The sequence below is a fragment of the Salvelinus sp. IW2-2015 genome, linkage group LG16 (assembly GCF_002910315.2).
Source record: "Salvelinus sp. IW2-2015 linkage group LG16, ASM291031v2, whole genome shotgun sequence".
Classification (NCBI taxonomy): domain Eukaryota; kingdom Metazoa; phylum Chordata; class Actinopteri; order Salmoniformes; family Salmonidae; genus Salvelinus; species Salvelinus sp. IW2-2015.
This window is the reverse complement of record NC_036856.1, coordinates 14,689,222-14,712,673: the sequence shown is the minus strand read 5'-3', so window position 1 is coordinate 14,712,673 and position 23,452 is coordinate 14,689,222. Positions and strand designations below refer to the sequence as shown.

Here is a 23,452-nt window from a genome sequence, read left to right as displayed (position 1 = left end):
ACATCCAATTTAAGTTCGTTACAACTTATAGTTGTTCTCTTTTCCGAGGAGCAAAATAGGTTGTCTCTATAATAGGCGTTTGAAATTGGACACCGCTGCTTTGAGGCCCTCTTCTTTATGCGGAAGGATACGTTGTTGCTTCTGACAATGAGTGGACGGAGGTGGTTAAGATGTCTTCTAGAAGAATGAAAATCATCTCAATTGTAACAACAAAAAGGGAAGACGTGAGATTAATAACAATATTTGTTTGGATGCAAACTGGTTACATTGTACTAATGACGTGGACAGTGTAACGAAGCAAGGTTCAGGAGGAATAAAGGAAGACCTACAGCCGATCCCAAACTGTTTCACGCGCTGAGGTTGAAATTTCTCTTGAAGTTTATGTTTTTTCCCCGCGGAGAGACAGCACTTCATTTTGTTTTATTTACGTCTGGATGCCAGACATTTGAAGATTAAAGGTAAAAATGCTTCTGTTTCAGACTGCATTATAAGTCGGGAAAATTGCACGAATTCATTAGGTGTGATGTGCCAATTGTAGAACGTCTGACTTCTACAGATTATTCAAAAGTTTTGGGAATGTGTTGGTTTGGAGCGGGGGATGCAAGTTTTTGTCTGGTTTTCTAGTAAGGTGGTGAGTTCAGCCCTAAAGTGTGTGATGGTCTCCGCACCAACCGTGTAGTGGGGAAGGTTAGTCCTTTGTTCACCATAAAGATATAGTTATTCTGAATTTGACTCACTTTGTGTGTTTACTAGTCCTCAATTTTCCATAAAGAAGCCTAATGTTTGATCAATGGGAATGACGACTAAATCTAATTGGCTATATAGCCAAGTAATGTTGAGTGGCATTATAAACTTGTACTTTCATTTGGTTCACCCTGCCATTTCAAGAGTTCATCAGAAAATGTATAAGCAACTACACGAGACGTTTCAATAACCACTAATACACAAACAACCACTCTTTATGAAAGTGGTTAAGCGCGGCTGGTCACAGGCTAGACTTTCAATTTATTTTATTTACACATTGGCAGGATTCCGTTATTCCCCCCACCCCCCCACGCATCTCCTTCTTTGGACGAACTGAAATGCAAACTTCAACGCTTGACGTTGTGTCGTTATTCAAAAGAAATAACGTATTTAACAATTGATTTCAACCTATCTTTACCAGTTGATTTCAAGACGGGCACATTATTCTGTTTTTTCAGTCTTTTCAGATTGTTTTATTGCTTTTCCTCAATGGTTATGGGAATTATTTTACGTTTTTGTAGCGAGAGATCCCATTCTTCATTCCGAGCATATAAACCTTGAGAAACTGACAATACTCCTCCGGCCTGGAAAGCATCCCTTTCAGTAGGCTATAGACCTAGACGTGGCCTATGTATTTTGGAAACGGCTAGCGAGCGGAGTAAGACATGATTTGCAACCAGGAATAACATATTTACCTTGTTTTAGTTTAGGGAAACTACCCTTAACGATAGGAAACATTTAAGTTGAACGAAAATATCGTTTCTGCAAACCAGCCAGAATTTCTGAAATACATCGTTGATCATCGATGATGTTCCCGACAATAATAGTAAACGTTTTAGTTGGATCCTGATTGTAGCCAGACACTTATATTCGCCTTGCTGAGAAAGCAACAGTTGTATTTGAGTTTTTTTCAAACCTCAAAGACATATATTTACATTTTCTGTTAATGTCTATTCAAAGGAAACAACACATTGACGCAATGGCTCACATTTCTACTACTAGTTTTTTTGGTGGTGCTTGTGCCAATATGTTCAGGTTTTGGGAAGTTGGCATCACACAACTGGATTTGTATTAGCTCCAGACAACAGAGGCTGTATATAGCAAGGTGATGGGTAGAGTAGGCCCACTGTACAAAATGTTTTTGGTTTAATTTAAATAACATAAAGTTGTCGTTAAAATATGTTCCTTTTAGGAATACAGACTATAGTTTTGCACATGAGGACGTCTAATTTGCCCTTGGTTCCTAATGTCCTGGGCTCACGTTACAAGGCGACCATAGCCCTAATCTATTGCTTCCGAATATTGTTTCTACTGGGTAGCAAAAGACACAAATTGTGTTACAAATAAAAGTGTGTACTCACAGTGCCAGCGTCCCTTCCCTTAAATATCCTCAAGTCATGTACCATCCAAGAGACACATTTGGAGGGACACAATTGTTTTTGGTGGTTGCCTATTGTTATTGAGCCCAAGAGTGTGTGACTCCTGGCTAACCACCAAAAATTATCCAAAGTGTGTTACAAGACAACATTAGGCATATTTACAAATTGGGCCTATTTGAATATATTTAAGGGGGGGGGGGGGTCCTTGTTTTCAAGGGTCAGGTCATGTAGGCCTAAACCTGCCTTCACTTTCATACCAAGGCCTAATCCTGATGGCTCCTTTGGAATGGTTTATAGGCATTTTTTAAGTGTTTTTTTCCCCACACGTCTTCTCCAAGGAATTTATTCAACGTTGAAGATACTAAAGCGTAATTTGTATTTAAAAACGAAATTCCTTGATTCACTCTGGGCTCAAAGGATCTACTAGCCTTGTGTGGTGTGGGTGTGTGTGTGTGTGTGTGTTTGTGGTGATAAGCGTGTTGTTGTGTGACATATGAAGAAAGTAAGAATAGCTTTCGTTTGGCAGTTGATGTATTGTTACAAATCTGGTGTTTACATTTACACCTGACAAGTTGCATTTATTTTGTGGTTCAAACCTTCAAATGGTTGTTTACAACAAATTGCACAAGAAATGGATTACAAAGGAGGTTGTAAAAGTACACCACCTGTTGGCGCCCTAGTGCTTCTTCTCTGTTGCACTGGCAGTTTATTCTGAGGCATGTAGTGCTGCTGAGCATCTGAGCTCTGCCTCTTTGCCTCAGGCTCCCGTTGGAATGCAAAACACAGGGTAAATCCAGTATTCATGCTTTTTGTGCCATTTGACAAGGTTCCTCTGTGCTGACATATGGTAATTTGGTAATGACATGTTTGCATACATCCATTAGCTCTGCCTTTCACCCCTATTGCCTAGGTCTAACAATAGCTCCAATTATGTCTAATTGTAAACCTAATATACTTTACTTCCATGTAGAAATGGATGATCAACGTGCATGTGATTTGTTGTGGAAGACATGGCCTAAGAGAAGTGATTAGTCTTGGTAAAGGTTGAATAAGGGATACATTAACTAGGCAGGCCTATATTCTTCACATGGAGTGTCCGATTCCCTTCTTTGCAGCCTGTGTAGTGATGCCTCACTATTAGTAACCTATGTGGTCATGCCCAAAGGAGTTAATGACCCTCTCTGGTCTTTCTTTATGTTGTATTTGTTCATATGTGATTATTCCCAATGAATTATTGCACTGGCCTATATATYACAAGGGAAATGGTGCTACCCATTTTAACTCGGTTACAACAAAATAACAAAATAGTGTTGCCCATTTTTTTATCCCGGAATATTGTTTGAATATCCGTGTCCCATATGCCAAAATACCCATGTCTGACAACTATTATTACCATGAAGAAGTCCTAAGGTTGTAGTGCCTTTGGGAAATAATCTAGACAACAATAAGAGGGGAAGGATCTTGAACTATTAGTTTGGGTGCTCAACTTTCGTCAACTTTTTACGCATCCGTGTTCATAGTGAGTGGTAGGTAAGAGTGAATTACATGGCCAGAAAAAAGCAGTATGTTCATTCATTTTCTCAAGTGATAGAACTCATAAATTCCTCAGGCATATCAGCCAGTAATATCTAGCCTGATTTCTTTAAATTATTTTATTAATTTTTTCAGTCACATTCAATGTGTTTGTGCTCTCTAGTCTGGTTCCACTAAAAGTCAGTCTATCTTATTTGCGAATCTCTCTCGTAGGGTTGTTAGTGACTGAGGGGCATGAACGAGCAGCAGCAGCAGAGAATGACTGCAGTGGGAACACAAGACAAGGAACTCAACGACCTCCTGGATTTCAGTGCGGTAAGAGAGAGTGGGCTAGGGGTCTGGGACCAGGACATAGACTGCTGGACCGGGAGGGTGGGAGAGAGAGAGAGCGGCTGAATGGGGAGGGACGGGCCCGTTACATATCCAATATAATGACAGCAAAACCGTTAAACAGTTCTCCTTGTTCCCGATTCATTAGCAGGTTATAATTTTTCCACATTGCTTACCCCATGTTCTTTTCCATCCTTGAACTCCAGCATGGCAGAAGTAGCTTCATCCCTCCTAGAAGTTATTTGATTTGAATACTGTTGTTTTGTTTTACCCCACCCTCAGTAAATCAAAGCAAGGTCACCTGAATGTACCACAAGTCCTAGGTGTTTATTCATTGGTTTTAAACCAATGTTTGAACATGAAAAATCATCAGTAAGGTTGATTTATTGTTTGGGCTGACCTGAATCCTGAAGATTTATTKAAGCGAGATGTATTTGATTCCTATTTTGCCGTAATGTTTATTTTTGCTCTGAGTTTGGTTTTTCTTATTTTGTGCACAACCTTGCAATATTTTGATGGCTGATAATAACTTATGGGAAGCGTTTGAAGGGACGCTCCATACTTTTGAGTGGTTCTGGCGCTGAAACACCCCATATCATATTCAACTCAATACATGCTGTTTGGAATGGGGTAACCCTGTCGTTTATGTCTCTTGAATAGCAGGTGTTTATGAATGGTCAGATTAATAGGAGATTTTGGGTTTGATTTTCATCTACTTGCTGGCATCAGCCTGTGTATTCATTCATTTTTACCGTATGATTTCTGTTGGGCTTTTAAGTTGACATTCATGTCTGTTTTTTTTTCACTGGATAAATTGAATAGCTGAGCCTCTGTAAATTGATTGTTATGGATAATTACTATACGTGGAGAAATATCTGTGGATTCAAGACCAGGAACCCTAATTAAGTAAACGCTTGTCATCGGACTTGATGTCCCACGCATTGATATTCCTCCACTAACCACAGCTTACTAATTAATATAAGATCTGCCCAGGTATTTGATTTCCTCTCTGTGTTATTGAAGCCTTATGTGTAGGGAAATTCCATTGGTTTTATTCCCTCTCTTACTTAATGGGCCACTAGTGTGTGTGGAGCATCAAATATCATGCCCTCAATCAAGACTTAGGTTTGCTATGCACATCCATTTGTGTAGCCACCCACTCAAATCAGAAATGTGTCCATGGTCCTGTAAGCAGTAGCTATGTATGGAATCTAAACCCATTGGAGACAAAGGTGTGTGTGTGTGTGTTCTGTGCCAGGATTGGCTGATAATGTTACAGTATGGCTGTTGCTGGCCCAGATGCCAAGAGGCAGAAGCACACAGTGGCTCATGAGATGGCATGTTAAGCAAGCACCTGTGACCAGGGATTAGGCTAGATCACTCCTAACATCCGTGTCCAGCCCACATTTCACATCAGACGATGAGCTAGCTTTACTGTATGTTCAAAGAAGGTGTGGCCTATGTGAATATTCACGTCAGTATTTATTTCCCACCTCTTCTCTATTCTAGATGTTTGCACCACCTGTGGCTAATGGGAAGAACAGACCGACGACACTCGCTAGCAGTCAGTTTGGCGGATCAGGTAAGATTCTGTTCTGAATGCGGAATACTGTAAAACTGTCTTTTTGAGCCTTAAATACCCTGCAGGGCTACACCTCAATTCTATTGTATCAAGCTTTAGTTTTGGTAAGGTCAGTAAATAATGGATAATGGCTGTTTATATGTAGCTGCAACATTGCTAATTGTCCTTATATAATACGTTTAAAGTACTAGAGCAGTGGTGCAGTAGTGGTTTTGTTCTATTGCATTATGCCTTCACCCATTCACTTGGCAATAGAATTAAAGATACTGTATATATTTTTGATTGACCTCCTACTTCCGCTGTGTGGGACGGTATTTCATCACCTTTTATTGCTGGTAGTAAGTTGTCCAGATCTGGTTAGTTTGATCCTAGTTCTCCTGTGGTAATATTCAAGCCTGCTCTGTCACTCCGTGTGCACATTTCCCCTTTTTAACCCCCGCTCTTTTTATCTAACCAAGATGATTCATCTGTGCTAAAGCTTCAGAACGTCGTTGGTGCCTTTGAACGCTGTGTGTTGGATGACAAAATCTCTGTAATTCAGAAGAATGTCTTCTTTATTTTTGGTTGTTGAATGAGACCCAACGTGTTTTTTGGTGGGGTGATGAAGAAAACTATCTTGGTGGCCGTTTAGATGTACAATATGTCTCTATTTAGCGAATTCAAATATTTCTGATGCATCTTCTTCTACCACCAACATGGCTTGTATTTTCCCACCCCGGAACACCTGAAATGTGCGAGTAGCTTTTGCTGAATGTTATTAGTAAGACATGTTCCTTCCCTCCTCTGTCACCCTGCCAACCTGCAGTGTGAAATGGAGTCACACTCTGTGCGGCCCCCAGAGTAAGAACTCAGCCGCAGAGGAACAAAGGCAGAAAAGGGCTTATGGACTTGAAACGACTCCCCCACCCTGAAGTATAAAACACTCCTCCCCCAACTCGGCACAGGGCTCTTCCCCCCACTTGGCTCACAGGAAATGGCTTCAGCCGGAGACAATACCCCTCACCCCGAGCTCTGGAACACTTAACTGGCCCAGCATGGAGTGTTGGCCAGAGTGGGAACCCTCTGAATGGGGATCAGTGGCAGGACTCAGTTTGTTTCTATTACAGCAGGCAATTACTTAGCAGTGAGAAGTTAATTCCTGCCCCTGTCCTAAGTGTGCCCCTTGGTCATTGACACCATTCGAATGTGATACTTCAAGATGTCACATTTAACTTTCAGAGAACTCCAGGTAGCTCGTAATAGCACGAGTGCCACACCGCCAACCTCTAGAGATTCTGTTCGAGGTTATGACACAAGCTTATCAATCCAGTGAGAGATTAGGGCATCCGTAAGCTACAATTCAGACTTGTGGATACGTTTCTTCCTGTTTTCCACTCTGAAGCTGCACCAAATCCCTTGTTATAACTAGATATACAATCAACAGGGAGTAGCATCGGTACAGGTCTAAATTACACACTTTAGCAGTTTTTACGTCAGTTTTTCACCTGAGAAGAATAGACTTCTGTTGAAGTAGGCAATGTATGTGAAAAATGTGTATTTCGCACCTCTTCCACTTTTTCCTGAAATGACAACTTGACTTCAGTCCTCCATTATGATAAGATCACATTGCCATAACAAAGAGCAGCCTGTTTGTTCTGTATTGTTCTCCTGCAAACAGGTCAACTTCCTGTTTGACTGGCCCAACTGTAGCCTGTGACATCACTGCTTCTGTTCTACTAGTAGGTGACTGACTCAGCGCGGGAAAGGCAGCGGTGGAGTTGTGGCCTACCAGTCCGCCTCTATTCACCAACACAAAAGTACTCGGAGGGGTGCTAATTGCATTAGGCGTCCTCCCCTCCTCGTCAGAGCCCATAGCCCAGAGCGTGTGGAGAGGGGAGCTGGAGCTGTGGGAGCAGTAACACCCACAGGGCTCCACCAGGCATCCTCTCACTCACCTCTGCAGCTGCTGGCCCCGTCACCCACCCACCCAGGACAGGCCACATTTCCCCCCCAACAACAACAAACAACCCTCTCTCACAGGCAGAGACACATGCTTGTGCGCACACACTCCCACACAAATATTATTTCAGATGATTGTCATAGGATGTTTGTCACCTTATGATCTGAACAGCCAACTTCTATCTAATATGTCCTATACTGGTGGCATTAGAAAATGGCTGGTCTAATAGACCTAGCCTATAGCTTGTGGTTTTAACACGTACGCAAGAAATGATCCAGGCTGCCTTTTCAGAGGCATATTCGATTTTGCCCAGTGAGAAGATTTTGTGCCTCAAAATCAGATTATTTGTTCAGCGGCTGGCTGCCCTGTACGGTGTTAATATCGCCCCCATGGCCTTCACTAGATTCTCATCTACTGAATCAGGTTAGACGTTGGAGCGCAACGTTTCAACAGGTAGAAAGTGGGAGAAGAGAATGGAACCACACTTATAACATCATTACACATAAACAATGAAATTGAAGATCTTCTGTAAAAGCGTGAAGAATGAACATGAAACAATTATTGCAGCATGAAGTCTGTCTTTAGTCCCCGAGCCCTGTCCTTCTCCCCTCTTATCGCCCATGCCTTTTCCTCTTTCCTTCACCCCTGTCCTCCCGTCCTCCGTCTCTCCTCCCCTCTTCCATTGTGGCAGTAGGCTCCTCAGTGTTTGGCTCTCACTTCTCAATATAGCTGGCTGTGCGTCGGTGTCACCTCAGCAGCTCCCCACCTTGTTTAATTGCCTCCAAGTTAATTACTCCACAAAGTGTGAAACAATGTTGTCAGAGTTTCTCTGCAAGGCGATGCTCTCTCTATCTCATGTAGTACCCGCTCGCCAAATGGAGGCCTTTTATTAAGTGCCGTAGGTCTATGTGGGCATCAAATACTACTATTGACTGGCTGTTGGAACGAAGCCGTTGTAGACACTGGATAATGGAGAAGGTTCTTAAGAAGCCTTATTTTATGGCCCTGGGGTGCCACTTATGTGGATTTGATCGTGTTTCCGTATTGAGTGGACTAACTCTGCCAGCAGGGCTGTTGAAGTGGTGTCCATGCAAAGCCTGTCGCTCATATTTAGTTGTGTCCATCAGTCCTTGTGACTAAATGTGACTGTCTTAGCAGTGTGACCTTTCAGCTCACTGACAGTGACTGAGTAAGGCTGATATTTGGAGGTGCCTCTCTCTCTGCTCCCCTGCTTCTCCATGCCAGTGGCATCAGCTCCATAGATCATGGCTGTCATGGCGTGTGTAGGTGCTTGCACCGCTCTGTTAGCCTCATCACTCATTCTGAGTCGTCAGCCGCTCATCTCGCCCAGACCCTCTCTCCCTCCCCTCACTCTCTCTCACACATTTTTTTAATTAGGCAGAAATCAAAGGATAAATATGAATATTCATAAGGAAACTGCATTAATATGCACAATTATGCAAATCAGTATGCAATTAAGCCCTGTGTCTCCAGAGAGGCTTGGTAGCATTAACGGATAAGACAAGGAGAAAGGGGTGATGGGGGTATTTTGGAATTTCTGCTCCACCAATCTTTAGAATGCTTGTTTTTCCTCAGCCGCACAGACGCCACTCGTGAAATGATTTAACATATTCATATATGATTTGTGTATTGAATATGTATGTTATTTGGTGTTTTATGGCTTACGATATTATGGCATCTGCACAACTGCTGTGAAACAAATGGCAATGAGAAGCTGGACAATGACACATTCTGTTATCGTTTGGTTTCTCAGTCAACTACGACAGGATCATTGCCCACTATAGAATCAGTGAAATGCCCCCTCTTTCAGACTGGTGATTTTAAAACAGCAGTTCCCATCACTGCTTCTTCCATTTGAGGTTTTCACATGGACATGTATGGAATGGTCCCTCCTTAATGCGACAATGACAGATTCTCTTAAAGGTGATCTGTTGTCCCAATGGTGTTGCCATTTAAGACCTGTGAATGACATGCATTGGCTCAGGGACCCTGCAGTGCTGACAAGTTCACCTGAGTGATGGGTGCTAGCATTATGGCTACATTTCTACACATATACCCCTACATATTTATTTGGACAGTGAAGCTAAAACAGAATTTTGCTCTATACTCCACCATTTGGGATTTGAGATTAAATGTTTCATATGATGCGACAGTATAGAATGTCACCTTTTATTTGATTGTATTTTCATACATATATGTTTTACCATTTTAGAAATTAAAGCACTTTGTATCTAGTCCCCTCATTTGAAGGTGTCCATAGGTATTTGGACAAATTCACTTGTATATTAAAGTAGTCAAATTTGTAGTATTTCGTCTTATATTCCTAGCATGATATGACCTATGACCTCTTCAAATGGGGGGACTAAATGCAGAAAGTGCTTTCATTTCTAAAAGGTAAAACAGATAAGTATAAAATAGCCTGGCCTCATATAAATGGTGACGTTCTGTACTTTCGCCAGTCAGTGCGAGTCTAACCCTTTCATGTCTCTCTCTCCCAGCTCTGGATGAGCGCAATGGCTCTGGATCCTGGGGCCCAGGAGAACAAAACAGCCCCCCCTTCAACCAGGGAAGGGTAAGCACTACCAGGGGCTCATCACAGGCTCACATACACTCACTTCACAACAGCTCAGTGCATTGGCAAACTGTGCATTTGATTCAGACTGGTAGTTTTACTTTGTACCTAATAGCCTGGCTCAGAGTCAGGCGTTGGCAGGCTCTGCACTAGTCTTTACCTCTGTGGAAGCCCAACGGTAATTTGCGGCTTCACATCCACGGTAACTGTCTTGGCTCGTCTCATTGTAAATATAAGGAACGGTGTACAGGGGGTGAAGATTGTCTGCAGCAAACTGTTATTACCACAACTTGATGATTAAGAAATTGCTAGAGACTGGKTCCCGTACACATTTCCTGAGCTCACATGGTAGTTTACAGACAGGGATGAACCAGTGCACTGGCCATGGCATGGAAGGACTCATTACTGATCARTGAACTCTGCTGACTGACTCTTTACCATGTTGTCTTCCCCTCTGTGTTTTTCCCACAGGGCTACGGAGATGGCTCCCACTACAATGAGCACGAGGGCCTGTCATCCCCCTTCCTCAGCTCAGGAATCGGAGGTAGGCTACGCTCAGAGTCTCTGATGGCTTGTCTCTGTGTCTTTCAGTGTTGTAATTGGGATAGGTTGTAAATAAGTAGTGGAGTTACTGTTGGTGTGCACGTATTTTGTTATAACCATGAAATGATCTGAGTGACAAAGTGCCAGGAAGCGTGTGTGTGTTGGATGTTAAGAGCACTGGAGCAGAAATGCTCCCTTGGGTTTTGTCTGGCCAGCAGCTGAGCGCTCTGAAAGGGGGGGGGGGCACTTGTATCACTACTTTGTATTTTAAACAGCTACTGATTTTGACTTTTTGTCATTGTTAAAGTATACTCCAAATACCCGATGTTTAACTACCATTCCATAAGGAACCCGATAATTGTCAATTTCTTCTTACAGGTAAAAATGAGAGGATACCATACTCTTCCTTTGGTGGCCAGGTAAGAGTGCTTCTGACCCCTTTGCTTATTAAACCTAGTTAAGATCATGGTTTAGGTTTCCCATGTCACCAATTCTAACTTGATTTGAGCTAAAGTCTGGTTTCAGTATAAAGACGACCCCGTTTTCTCACTTCTCCTTTCATCCGAAACACATTGAATTAGAGCGTTCTGGATTTCCCAGAACTGTGCATTCATGTGTGCTTTGTATGCATTCCTGCATGTGTTGTTTGTTAACCCCTTGTTCTTTGTGTTGTTCTGCCAGCCCGGCTTCCTACCCAGTGACATCGCCATGCCCAGTCCAGATGCCATGTCCCCCTCTGGGCTAAAGTCTACCTCTCAGTTCTACCCCGGATCGTACCCCAACAACCCCAGGAGGAGGCCTCCCGATGGCCAGCTAGGTACGGTGGTTCGGGAAGAAGCCCACATTAGTTCTCTGTAATGTTTTCCAGGCTCTTGCCTTCTCTGTCGGATGATTTGTGCAAGGGTATTAGTAATAGGCGTAGCATGATTCTCTAACTGTGAAAACGCTAGCAATACACAATCATTAGGATGTTATTTTCAAACTAGACACAACAGTCGACCTTGATGAAGCGAGCCATGTGATTTACCTTCTCTCTGTCTCCCTGTAGACACCCAACCCAAGAAGATCCGCAAGCCCCCTGGCCTGCCGTCCTCGGTGAGTGTTCATTCTGCTCCCCTTCACAGCCCACAGACAGACAGACAGTCTCCCCACACTAATGCTCACCCACTCACCACCCTGTCTGTCTGCTCCAGCAGCTCTCTGACAGACAGACAGACAGACAGACAGACAGACAGACAGACAGACAGACAGACAGACAGACAGACAGACAGACACAGACGGACGCACGCACGCACGCACGCACGCACGCACGCACGCAAAGGGCCTCTGCTCACTCAGGCAAACTGACAGCCCAGGCTAGTGAGATGGTCTACAACACTGGGCTCAGGCTACTGTCTAAGCCTGCAACTATAGTCTCTAGTCTACAACACTGGGCTCAGGCTACTGTCTAAGCCTGCAAATAAGCAACTATAGTCTCTAGTCTACAACACTGCTCGGGCTACTGATAATGCTTCTAAATAACCAACAGTGGTAAATAACACTAGAGTTGTTTGTGTTGAACTAATGCTTGAGAATGTATGCCAGGGGTATTTCCTTGCCTTGTATGATGGTCCAGATATTTCTGGTGTGTTCGGGCTGCCTGATGCCTTATTAGTGGAAGATTGGAAGGCCCTCTGCCAGGGATCATAAAACATAAATATTGCCATTAGACCAGAAATGTCTGTAACCGAAACCATTGCCACATGCACTCTCCAATATGACAGTCATACTGAAACCTCTGTGGTCATAACATTACCTATGAAACATAGATGATGTTAAACACCTGTTTTAGTGTAAATTRATTTGAACTCCCAGCTGCCCCCCCTTCTCTCCCCCTCCATCCGTCTGCCTACGCTTCGCCACATGATGGTCTGGGTGGCCTCCCCCTGTGAGTGACCCAGTTGTGAGTCGCGCTGCTCGCGAGGCCTCTTAGCCCGTGTCTGAGCCCAGATTAATGACTGCTGATGATCCTGTGTCCCTCTCCCCTCCCTTCGCACCCTCAGCTCTGTGTTGTAACCTAGTCCGGCAAAGCTCTCCAGTCCTCCCACTCGTCAAACCCACCCGACAAACCCCTCTACTAATCCTCCAATACCTGTACACTAGGGGCCAGCCCTGACCCCCTAACCTAAATGTCACATACAACACATCCTATTTCCCAGGCTTATTGTGGCCCCTTGTTACTGAGCCATCTACGGTGGTTGCATTATTTATGTAGACAGTATTTTCTCTCTAAATTGATATGAATCTGTTTTCTATTCTATCATATTACATCACTTGTTTTGCCATTGACTATAGGACCTGACACACTGTCATAACCTGAATTACATGAAACACCCATTAGTGAGGATTTTCACCAGAAATCCTCTTTCTTTCCTTCTTAAGAACAGAATTATCCACCCGCAATCATTGTTTCATTCCCCCACATCTATCTAGAGCAGAGGATTCGCTCAACGTTGTTTTCCCGTGAAAGACAAAGCCTAATGTTAAATGAAGTCATCTCTGGCTTGTTCTCTCGAATTATCTGTGATGGTAGTAAATCCCCTATTACCTCACACTCCCCTCGCCATATCATGCTTTAAGTCATTCAGATTTCCTTATTCTGTCCCCCCAGCCTTATCTCTCTGCCTATTTCATAAATCATCAGCGCCTTAATACCCTCCCTCGCCCCCTTTCCATTGCAACCTCTCTCTCTCTCTCTCCACCTCTCTCCCCATGCCTCCCTCTCTCGCTGACTGGCTCCCAGCCCCCACCTCTCTCAGCCCTCTCCTCGGCTCTCCTCAGCCCAGCTGCCTGTGGAGTTGGACCGGGTCCAGGAACAGGCAGATGGCTCTGTAATTAGAAGTGCATCTCTCCATTCCCTTTCCACTTCTCCCTGTTAAATCAAATTACAGAAAAAAAAACAGTTTTCTGGATTAGCATTCTTTGCAGCATATCCTCTCCCCCCTCTTCTCTCTCTCTCATCCCTCTTTCTCCTCATACATGCCAGAAAGCGTGAGTGATGGGTTATGGTGTCAGAAATCTGGGATCTTTGTGTCCGTATGAATTTTATGGGAGTGATTCGACGTTCTCGACACATGCGTCAAGAAGGCTCGGGAATGGCATGGCATTTTGAATGTGAAATTCATTGTGGTTCGGAATAACTTGAATGGCCCATTGAAGCATTGAAGGGCCATTTAACAAACATTTCTATTTGAGTATTCAAACCCATGGTTGGGACACACTCATATCCCACAATTAAATGTAAAAAAATGTCAATACAATACATTTATATTATCAAATATATAGTAATAATATATGCCAAAACCCACAGTCTGTGTACTATAGAAATCTGAGAAATCATTAAATGTGATCCCCTTGCTTATTTGAGGTTATGGGCTCGACAATGGTGTGTGTGTGAGCTACCGCTGAGAGGCGAGCTGCAGGCGGTAACCCTGCTATGTCACTAGGCTCCTGGGAAAGAGGAAGCGCTGGCTGGGCTGTGGGATTGGATCTGTGGCTGTGACCAGCATGGCATGACCACTGTGCTGCTCTCTAACACAGCACAAGCAGGGGTAGCATGCCAGCCTCACCCTCGCCACCTCCTGGCTGCTTAGTGCAACAACCGTTACACATTAAGACCATTTTATTATTGGCAGTTACAGTATGCATTTGTCGTCGACTTGGCAATAGTGATACATGCCTATTTAGATGTAAGGAGCAGACAACTTTATTCCAGGGCAGACTAAATGTAGGCATATGTCGTGTGTGTGTTTGAAATGGCGCTTAACGTGAACTGTGTTTGACCCTTTAGGTGTATGCCTCTTCCTCTGGGGATGAATATACACGTGACAACGGAGGATATCCTGGCACCAAACCTGGCTCTGTCTACCCAGGCTCTTTCTACATGCAAGGTAACTACTTGCAAGGTAACCATTTTAAGCACTTTCATAAACTGTCATTGATTGGAGTGAGTACACTGTCTAACCTTTGTTATTTTAACTTTATGTTAAAGGTGCCGTAAAACTTCAATTAAACTCGATCTCAAATAGCCACCTGTCTCTTTTTTAATAGCCAGGCAACGGCACACATTTCAGCACATAAACGCCTGTTTCAAATAAACGCTGGGTATAATCGAATTGTTTTACGAGGTTACCGTGAATTACCATTCATTCTTTACAAGGTTTAATGTTTGACTTGTTACATTAAATAATTCAGTAATGACTCGAAACAAGGATAGCAATCATCCATTTTTATCGCCAGTAAGAAACTGCTAGCCATTGGCTGCTAACAGCGGAGAACTGCTAGCTAACTGGCAAGCACAAAACAGTCAACAACTTTGGGAGTACAAGACCCGAGAAACTGTCCAATCGCCCTCTAGTGGCAAAAGTAAGAACTGACAAATGCACAGTCAATTAAGTATTTTTTTACATTTATTTTATATCGAGGCATGCTAAGACAAAAGAAACGTGACACATTTGTGCAGGAAATTAAGACATTTATTAAAATGCTGGAAGTAAACGATTAACTGCAAATTAGCAAAAGCTATGTGCATTAAGGAAATAGACGCATGTCTTAAATAGAAACCTGTCTCTCTAATAAGCACCTGTTGTGGTCAGAGATTTTAAACAAATAAACACAGTAAATGAAAATGTGTTGAGTTAAAATGCCCTGGAGTTAGTCATGTTTCAGCGAGTAATAAGTCCATTGCCTAAACCTTGTTGTTGTTGACAGAGGGACTCCACCCCTCCTCTGACCCCTGGGCCTCCTCAGGACCTCTGGGTCAGTCTGGCTACTCTGCCATGCTGGGGAACTCCCCCCACATTGGCCAGCCAGGCTCCTTCTCTGCCATCAACCCACAGGACAGGATGGTGAGGACAGCCCCTCAATATGTAATATTTCAAATCGTTTACATTCAAATTCCTAATTATTTTCCTTTTGAAGTAACTGTTCTATTGAATTGGTACATGCAACAATATGTTTTTTGCAATCTTTATTTGATTCTGTTTATGCCATTTCTCCTCTATGACGAATCCAACTTCCATGCAAGTGGCTCTAACCCAAGCTGTTCTGTCCTCCCTCCAGAAGCGTCAACCCCTACCTCTGTCCCCACAGAACTACCCTCTCCATGGCAGTGAGGTGAACGGCAGCCTCCCACCCGGCTTCCACTCTGGCTCTGGGAGCTACAACCACACGCCCTCCATTAACGGAGCAGACGGCATCATGGGTACAACTAACCCTCACATGACAACCAATCGCTTTTCTAACCAATTACCTTGTCTTTCTCCTGTGAAACATGTTGCACTGCCCCTCGGTTTAACAGTGTATTTAAAGCGGTCTTACTAGCTTATTGGAGACCTTTTTGTAGTAGTTTCTGCCTTGTAATAATGTGAGATCAATAAGCCGTCTTTTCTCCACAGCCAACAGAGGCGCCACTGCAGGGAGCTCAGGGGATGAGATTGGGAAGGCTCTCGCATCGGTGAGTAATTCTCTCCAAAAAAATCCTATTGCCTTTTTGTTTTGTACGTTCTTCTTTGTGTGTGCTGTTGTTCAGTGGCTGAAGGTACTCTTTCCTGAGGGTTGTAGATCTACCCCTCGGACCACAACAGTAACAACTTCTCCTCCACACCCTCCACCCCAGTGGGCTCGCCCCAGGGAATTGCAGGTATACATACTGGATTGTTATATCTGCTGCATTTGGTAGCTTGTATTAGTTAAGAGTTTTAAGGGCAGACAATTGGATGAAATAGTGATGAAAAGCTGTAATGGAAATGTTAAGGAAATTATCTCCTATCAGCACATGGGCTTGACTGGAGCTCTGGATCGCCATCTACTGGTAGAAATCAGAGCTGTCATTTTGTCGGTCATGCTTTTCCGTGTAAATGTGGCATCTTATCTATTCTCTCTGCAGGAGCTGCATCTCAATGGCCAAGACCTTCAGGGCAGTCTGCCCTGTCACCCAACTACGAAGGGCAACTGCACGCCCTGGTACGCACTATTCACTCTTTACTACAAATAATCATTTAACAAAACTATTATTTGATGTGATCGTATTATAATCAACGTAGTGACTGAGATTTTCCCTGTGTTTCCTTGCAGCAGAACAAAATGGAGGACCGTCTGGAAGAGGCCATCCACGTGCTGCGTAGCCACGCTGTCCAGGGCCCGCCCGGCTTGGGGGGAGGAGCCCACTCTGACATGCACAGCCTGCTGAGCGCTGTGTCATCTGCACACAACGGTGGCCTGGGAGGCCTCTCTCAGGCCTTCTCCAACGCTGGCCTAGCCCTCAGCAACAGACACCCTGCCATGGTGAGCACGCCCTCTGACCTCTGGTTCCAACACTAACCCCCTGTTGTCTTACATCACTGAGATTGTGATGATGCTTTTGTTGTGTTTTATCACATGCTTTGTTCCCATTCTCCAGGGAGGAAACCATCACGAGGAGCCCACAGGCCTTCCTCCTAGCAGTACCCTGCTGCACGGTCACCACGCCTCCGGACCCCCTCAGTCCACTGGACAACCCGACGGCTTCACCAGTGAGTCACACGCGCCTCTCACACACTTTCATTTGCTTCTCTCATCCTCCACATGAGCTGTGAGCTGTACTCCTTTTCCCTGATGTAATGTGTTAACTATGGTAAATAGGTAAGATAATGGGCTACTTAATTGTTCTTTAAATCGGAAATACTGACGGTGAGGTTCCGTTCTGCTCCACAGGTCTGCCAGGGAGCGTGGCCCGCTCCACACACTCGTCCAGTGGCTCGGACATCAAGAGAGAGGACAAGGAGGACGAAGAGAACTCCTCCATCGCTGACAAGTCTGAGGACGAGAAGAAGGAAACCAAACGCATCAGAGCAAGGTAGGTGATCACCAACGATCTCACCCTGACTATTGATACTGGTAACTGTGATACAGAATGTATGCCTGTGTGTAGGGATGGGCACGGTTATTCCAATATCCAAACGGCCGTTGGTATTCGATTGACTTTTTTGAGAAAACAAATAATATAGGCCTATTGTAATGAAAAGGTTTTGTCAAATGGTCTATTTGACATTGCTGCATGCAAGAATAGACCATGACATTATAAATGTGAATAAAGCAACAGTTTTTATAAGTGCGCCCCTTTAAAAAGATGTACCGGCAGCCTACACTTTCCATGCATGTAACTTATTGTCGGTCATTCAAAGCAGCACTACTGTCAGAGGCAGTGAAGTGGGAGATTTCTAATCAATACAAAATGGAATAACAGTTCCAGGATGTAAGTTGGCTAAATGAGAAGGAATAGGCTACAATGATCAACCAATAGGTAGGCTGTTTAATATGAATGGAGTTGAGGTAACGCAGTGTTATTATGGCCATATTTCTTTGTGTGCTGTAGACTATTTTATCCCACAGAGGTGGACATTTTGTTGAATTCTGTTACGCAAACAAATACAAGGATGAACGCATGACATTAGCCCCCATTTTATATGCTCAGTTACCACTGTTAGTTAGCTGTGTTCGTTGAGTTGGTCACTTCATTTCCAGCTAGTTGTGTAATGCCCTCCCCTCATGTCCCATTGTTTTCAGAAAGGAGGCGCTGACCCTCCAGATCCTCTCTGGCCTCTCAGGCCTGTCAGACCCGGGAGATGAGTAAGTGTCGCCATCCATAGTCTGTAATGCTTTGTGTGCTGAAGGCACACAATTGGGGAGCCAAGATTTGTATAGCGATGTCCACTGTTCTGCAAAGCTCCCCACATACATTTTAATTTGGTTTGATGGTATAGACGTAGTAGTTGACAAAGTGACATTGAATAGCATAATGGTAAAAGTTAAAATTTCCAATCTATGTGGGATAAAAGTCATTATTGTTTAGTCTATTTACCAAATGGAATAGTCCTTATTATCCATTACACTGAAATTGTTAACTTATTTTCCTAGTCTTGAGTGAATTAATGTTTTCTATTCGGATCAATTGTATGCCTATTAACCTGTTTAATAATATATCTGGAGCTTCCTTTTTAATACATTTACTTTCAGAACTACATAACTTCCTGGTGCTACCCAGGATTCTTTTAGAATGACAGCTAAATGCTTAGGCATCTATGCTTTGCATGTTTTGCTGAGGTGCAGCTGGCACATGCGGCCCAACTCTTTGAAAGTCTAGTTGCTTGGTTTGTGAGTGTCGCCCTCCCGTGGCTTCATTCCTCTCCGTGTCTTCCGCCTTCTAGTCCAGAGGATGAGGATGACGAGGACCTTCCTCCTGAGGTAAAGGTAGAGCGTGAGAAAGAGCGGCGTGTGGCCAACAACGCCCGCGAGCGGCTGCGAGTGCGAGACATCAACGAGGCTTTCAAGGAGCTGGGCCGCATGTGCCAGCTGCACCTCAGCAACGACAAACCTCAGACCAAGCTGCTCATCCTGCATCAAGCCGTCAACGTCATTCTCAACCTGGAGCAGCAAGTCAGAGGTAACGCAGTGCTACTGTGACCATATTTCTTTGCATTTGTTTTACGCGTTGACCTCGGTATTACTTTGTCCCCTGTGTGTATTCTTTCCTCAGGGACCGAAGGACCGAACAGAATATTTCATCCAGCTGTTTTTCAGACCAGACAAATCAGTTTTATGTTTATTTTTTTAAAGGATTAAATAGGTTTGGAGTACAATGGAAAGTTGGATAACTAACTTGAATGCAATGTAAACTCATCTTCTCTCCTTTCACCTCGTCAGAACGCAACCTGAACCCTAAAGCAGCGTGTCTGAAGCGGCGGGAGGAGGAGAAGGTGTCTGGGGTGGTGGGGGACTCCCCCATGCAGCTCTCAGGAGGCCACCCCGGCATGGGGGGAGACGGCCATAACCCAGTCAGTCATATGTAATACCAGGTAGGTAGGTAGGTACCTTTTCATCCGTCAATAATTGTAGTACTTTTGAGTTGATCACTTCACCAAAATTCAAGTTTGGAATACTAACACTGTTGTATTTTCCATTGCAGATCTAATGGAATTCCTTTGGCTCTCGGAAGATGTGGCCTTAATCTCTTCTTCCACCCATTCTTCTCAGTGTGTGTGTGTGTGTGTGTGTGTGTGTGTACACGTATACTGATGTTTTTGTGTATTGTCAAATTCAGTTTCAAGACGCACATTCACATACCCTTATCCACACATGCATACTGCCAAAACTGACACAGCCAATTTGCCGCACTCATGACCATGACTACCAGCGCAAATGTGAACTTTTTTTCTTTCTTTTTTTATACATATATTTTTTGCTTCTATAACATGATGAAACACCAGAGTAATAGTGTCCTGCCACTAATGGGACTCAACACACTGCCGAGAGGTGCTCTGTGAACGATAGAAGCCTAACAAATGACAAATTTAATCAAGGATTTGTGCCTAATTGTTACATGTTTTATATGAGACATTTAAGCAAACTGCTTACATTTGCGGAACATTTTGTTTAGGGGTTGTTATATGTATGAGCACATTTTTTTTCAGGTGTAGTTTTGTCATTCCCAACTTAATGGTACAGTCTTACATATGTTATGTAACCAAACCCATGCAATAGAGAGGGGACAGGACCTGCATCGGGGGGCKGAGTTGCAGGCCCCACCCCAGCTCTGTGGGCCCTGGGCCCGGCATGAGATGAGGGAGAAGGGAGAGGAACCTCCGCTGCCCAGTTGTCATGTTCTCAGAGTTGTAGAAAATTATTCTCCAGGGCTGTTCTTTCCATCCATAAACAAAATAATGGTATTTCAGACTCAAGTATTGTTCCCCTCAGTGTAGGTTATTCGGGAGATGCTGGTTTAGCTGGCCAGGGGTAGAGGAGGACAAAGTGCAGTTTTACAGCACAAAAAGAAGAGTAGGTTTCATCCTGCATCTCACCTCCACCCATAGGCTACCATTGACTCCATCAAAAACTACAGAAAAGCTTGTGGAGCTAACCAGCCACTCTGTCACATTTTCTCATGAGACTGGAGGCTTGGTTTGATGGGCAACTTATGGCCGTATTGTGTAGTGCCACCCTCTGAGTTTTTCAAATCAATTGACCCTGCACCAACACACACCACCTATGCCCCCTAAGGACACCAAACTAAATGTGGTGCTTCACCCCCTGCATTGTCATTGTTAAAAGACTAACACTAGGTGCACATTTGCAGATGCAGGATCAACCATTGATGCCCATAATTAAATACAATCTTAYTACTTGTTATATGTTAAGTTGTCTATTCTTAAAATTGAAGCTTTGAGCATTCCCAATGAACTATCAAGCCCTCAACCTTCTCCTGTAAAGTCCTGACTATATTATTAAAATGGCTACTTAATGAGGCAAAATCTCATTTGTAAATCCACCTCATTCATTCAAAAAACCAAGGATATTATTTCAAGTGGGGCAAAATGAAATATATATATATATAAATAAATATATATTTTTTGTTAGTCTATACATTGTAGATTTTTTTTATAAATGACTATGTTAGTTTGAAGTTTAGASTGTATCGTAGTTGAGCAGAATGAAGAGATGATATTAAATGTATTTTCAAAATGAACTCCAATTGCACCGTCAACTTGCCATTGGAGAGGAAAGTTGAACAAAAACACAGGCTCAGAATATAAACAAAGACAGATGGGGTCAGTTGTAGGCTTAATTATCATTTGTATTTAGTGATTATTAAGCTGTCAGTCTTTGGTGCATACCTTTTTGATGCGATTGCTACATTTGATAAGGGTACAGTGGCCTAAGATATTGTTCCTGTGTTTAAAAAAAAAACATTTGTAAGGAAGTGTGTTTTGTCTGTTACCCAGATGAATTATTTATTTTCAAATGGGAATGTGTGGATGGAGTTGACGCCTCTGACTGTCCTATTGAAGTGTTCTTACTGAATGGTAGTGTCACTTCACAAGTAAACATCTACGGAGACGGGCTCTGTCTCGAACAGTAATTATGCAACTGGTTTTGAATGTACCATTCAAATGTGGATTGCCTTCATTTTCAAGTATGTATCCAGGTTTTGTCAGTCGGTTCAATGTTATTTTATCTTCATTTCAAACGTTCCGTTCTACTCTGCACTCATCCATGTGGTCATCAATGTGCAGCTATGCTAGAGTGTCCTGACATGTTATTTTGGAGGCAGGAGTTTGTTTGTGTAAGATACATGATGGTTTGAAAATACAACAGTGTTAATTCCTGTGATAAGTTATTATCATGGCCTCAGACATGGTATAGCAGCACCATCTAACCACAGGGGCAGAAATGTGCATTGTTACCTGTTGGTCATAGTATTGAGAAGGATTTAAGTTTACTTTGTAGAAAGAGGGGAAAAGAAAAATACAGTTTCGAATCAATAGTGTGGCCTTTTCATTCTCAAGACTAAAGATGTCATTATTGGAGAGTGATGCCTTATCAGTGCCTGAACTTGTATTTTCATAACTATAAAGACAGTTTTCTCTTTTTAACCATAACATTTCATGTATCGCCAGGAGTAGAGGTGCATCGGATGACCCCCCCCCCCTTTCAATTTTCAGGAAGAAGTTGAGAATGGGGTAAAAAACATGGGCTTTTTTTCAATGTATCTAGTTAAATAGACATGAAACGTTATGTATATCGCTTAGTTACTTTTTATATTTTTTTACTGATTTGACCATTTGTCCAAACTACTGTTAAGTTGTGGCCGTGGGGTCAGGTTCCTGGTTTTGTTTGTTTCTGTTTGCCCCCCTCCCCCCATATTGATAAACCACTCAACACTACTGGGTTCTAAGATGCTGGTTTCTGCCCTTGTGATTTGCTTTTCGAAGCACCTCAATGTCAATATATGACTTCAGCTTTGAAGTGGGGGGGCTGTGTTATTTTGAGCCATGATAACTGGAGCTTCTTGTCATATTACAACTTACAAAATTTGTCTGTGTAAAAAAAAGAGCGCGCAGCAGTGATGCTATATTTAGTCACATTTCCTTTGCTTTGAGACTTCTTATTTCTGATTGCCAGCTCATTATTGACTTTGACAGTGACTTCTTGTAAGAGGTATTTATGTACCTCTTCAAAGAGTTGATTTGAAGACTTGTTTCTCTACTATTACAAGGTTAAATGTGTACTAAATATACAAGATTTGTTCTGAGGGGGGAAAATGGACTGATRGGATTTGTTTTTGCTTATTCTGTGAACATCCCAAAATGACAATTCACAACCTGTATTCTGAGTTGTTGGATGGGGGGGAAAGATGGAGGGTCTATTTTCTGTGTCTCTTGACCTGAATATTGACACTGGCCCTGTTTGAATACTTATAAGTGCATCCACCTCTCCTTGCTCTGACATGACTGGATAGTGTGAAGTGTATTGTCAACCTGTTAAAATGTGCTATGAATAACTTTTTGATTTCATTTGGTATATGACAGCAAACCTTTCTTTTCCTAACCACTTCTTTCAGATCAAATCAAATGTATTTATAAAGCCCTTTTTTTTTCTTTTTTTTTTCATCCGATCATAGATCAATTCAAGGAGGAGGGAAATACTTTTTTTAATGTATTCAAATGGGGCTACTCACTCACTGCTACAGAGCCTGGCATCTTACACTTGCAGTGAGGACACAATCAAGATTGAGCAGTGTCTTCAGAGTGCCTCCAGTCCCAGTCTCCTTTATTATTTTTTATATATATAAAGTAGTTATTGAGAACTGTCCTGTATATAACAGTAATGTAGCAATAAATGTGCCATTTTTAATAACAGAATTATACCTTTTTCAATGTCTGGCTTTTGAATCTTGTATACATTTAAAAAAATAAATAAAGGAAAACATTGTAATAAAGGGTTGATTATAGCTT

The 23,452-nt window shown here is 42.9% G+C and overlaps 1 protein-coding gene across 11 annotated transcripts; it reads left to right on the top strand.

The window, feature by feature from the left end:
* Positions 1 to 309: 309 nt before the first annotated feature.
* LOC111975991 (transcription factor E2-alpha) lies at positions 310 to 23,448 on the top strand. Of its 11 annotated transcripts, none has more exons than XM_024004673.2 (21): positions 310 to 458; positions 3,870 to 3,971; positions 5,496 to 5,568; positions 10,027 to 10,100; positions 10,572 to 10,644; positions 11,022 to 11,062; positions 11,325 to 11,460; positions 11,692 to 11,738; positions 14,473 to 14,572; positions 15,393 to 15,529; positions 15,774 to 15,885; positions 16,079 to 16,137; positions 16,245 to 16,323; positions 16,570 to 16,646; positions 16,758 to 16,967; positions 17,083 to 17,194; positions 17,376 to 17,517; positions 18,228 to 18,290; positions 18,869 to 19,104; positions 19,365 to 19,516; positions 19,627 to 23,448. In XM_024004673.2, the coding sequence occupies exons 2-20, from the start codon at positions 3,891 to 3,893 to the stop codon at positions 19,508 to 19,510; spliced, it is 1,998 nt and encodes a 665-aa protein (XP_023860441.1). In that variant the 5' UTR covers positions 310 to 458; positions 3,870 to 3,890; the 3' UTR covers positions 19,511 to 19,516; positions 19,627 to 23,448. The 11 variants fall into 11 exon arrangements, with proteins under 11 accessions (XP_023860441.1, XP_023860438.1, XP_023860435.1 ...); XM_024004670.2 differs by having other exon boundaries at positions 15,744 to 15,885; XM_024004667.2 differs by having other exon boundaries at positions 15,393 to 15,550; positions 15,744 to 15,885.
* Positions 23,449 to 23,452: the final 4 nt, after the last annotated feature.

What these genes read in the sequence shown, in the direction of transcription:
- LOC111975991 (XM_024004662.2), top strand. Translation starts at nt 3,891, where the DNA reads ATGAACGAGCAGCAGCAGCAGAGAATGACTGCAGTGGGAACACAAGAC. An exon ending in ACCTCCTGGATTTCAGTGCG is followed by an intron (nt 3,972 to 5,495) that starts GTAAGAGAGAGT and finishes TCTCTATTCTAG; the next exon opens with ATGTTTGCACCACCTGTGGC. An exon ending in CGGAGCAGACGGCATCATGG is followed by an intron (nt 15,886 to 16,078) that starts GTACAACTAACC and finishes TTTTCTCCACAG; the next exon opens with CCAACAGAGGCGCCACTGCA.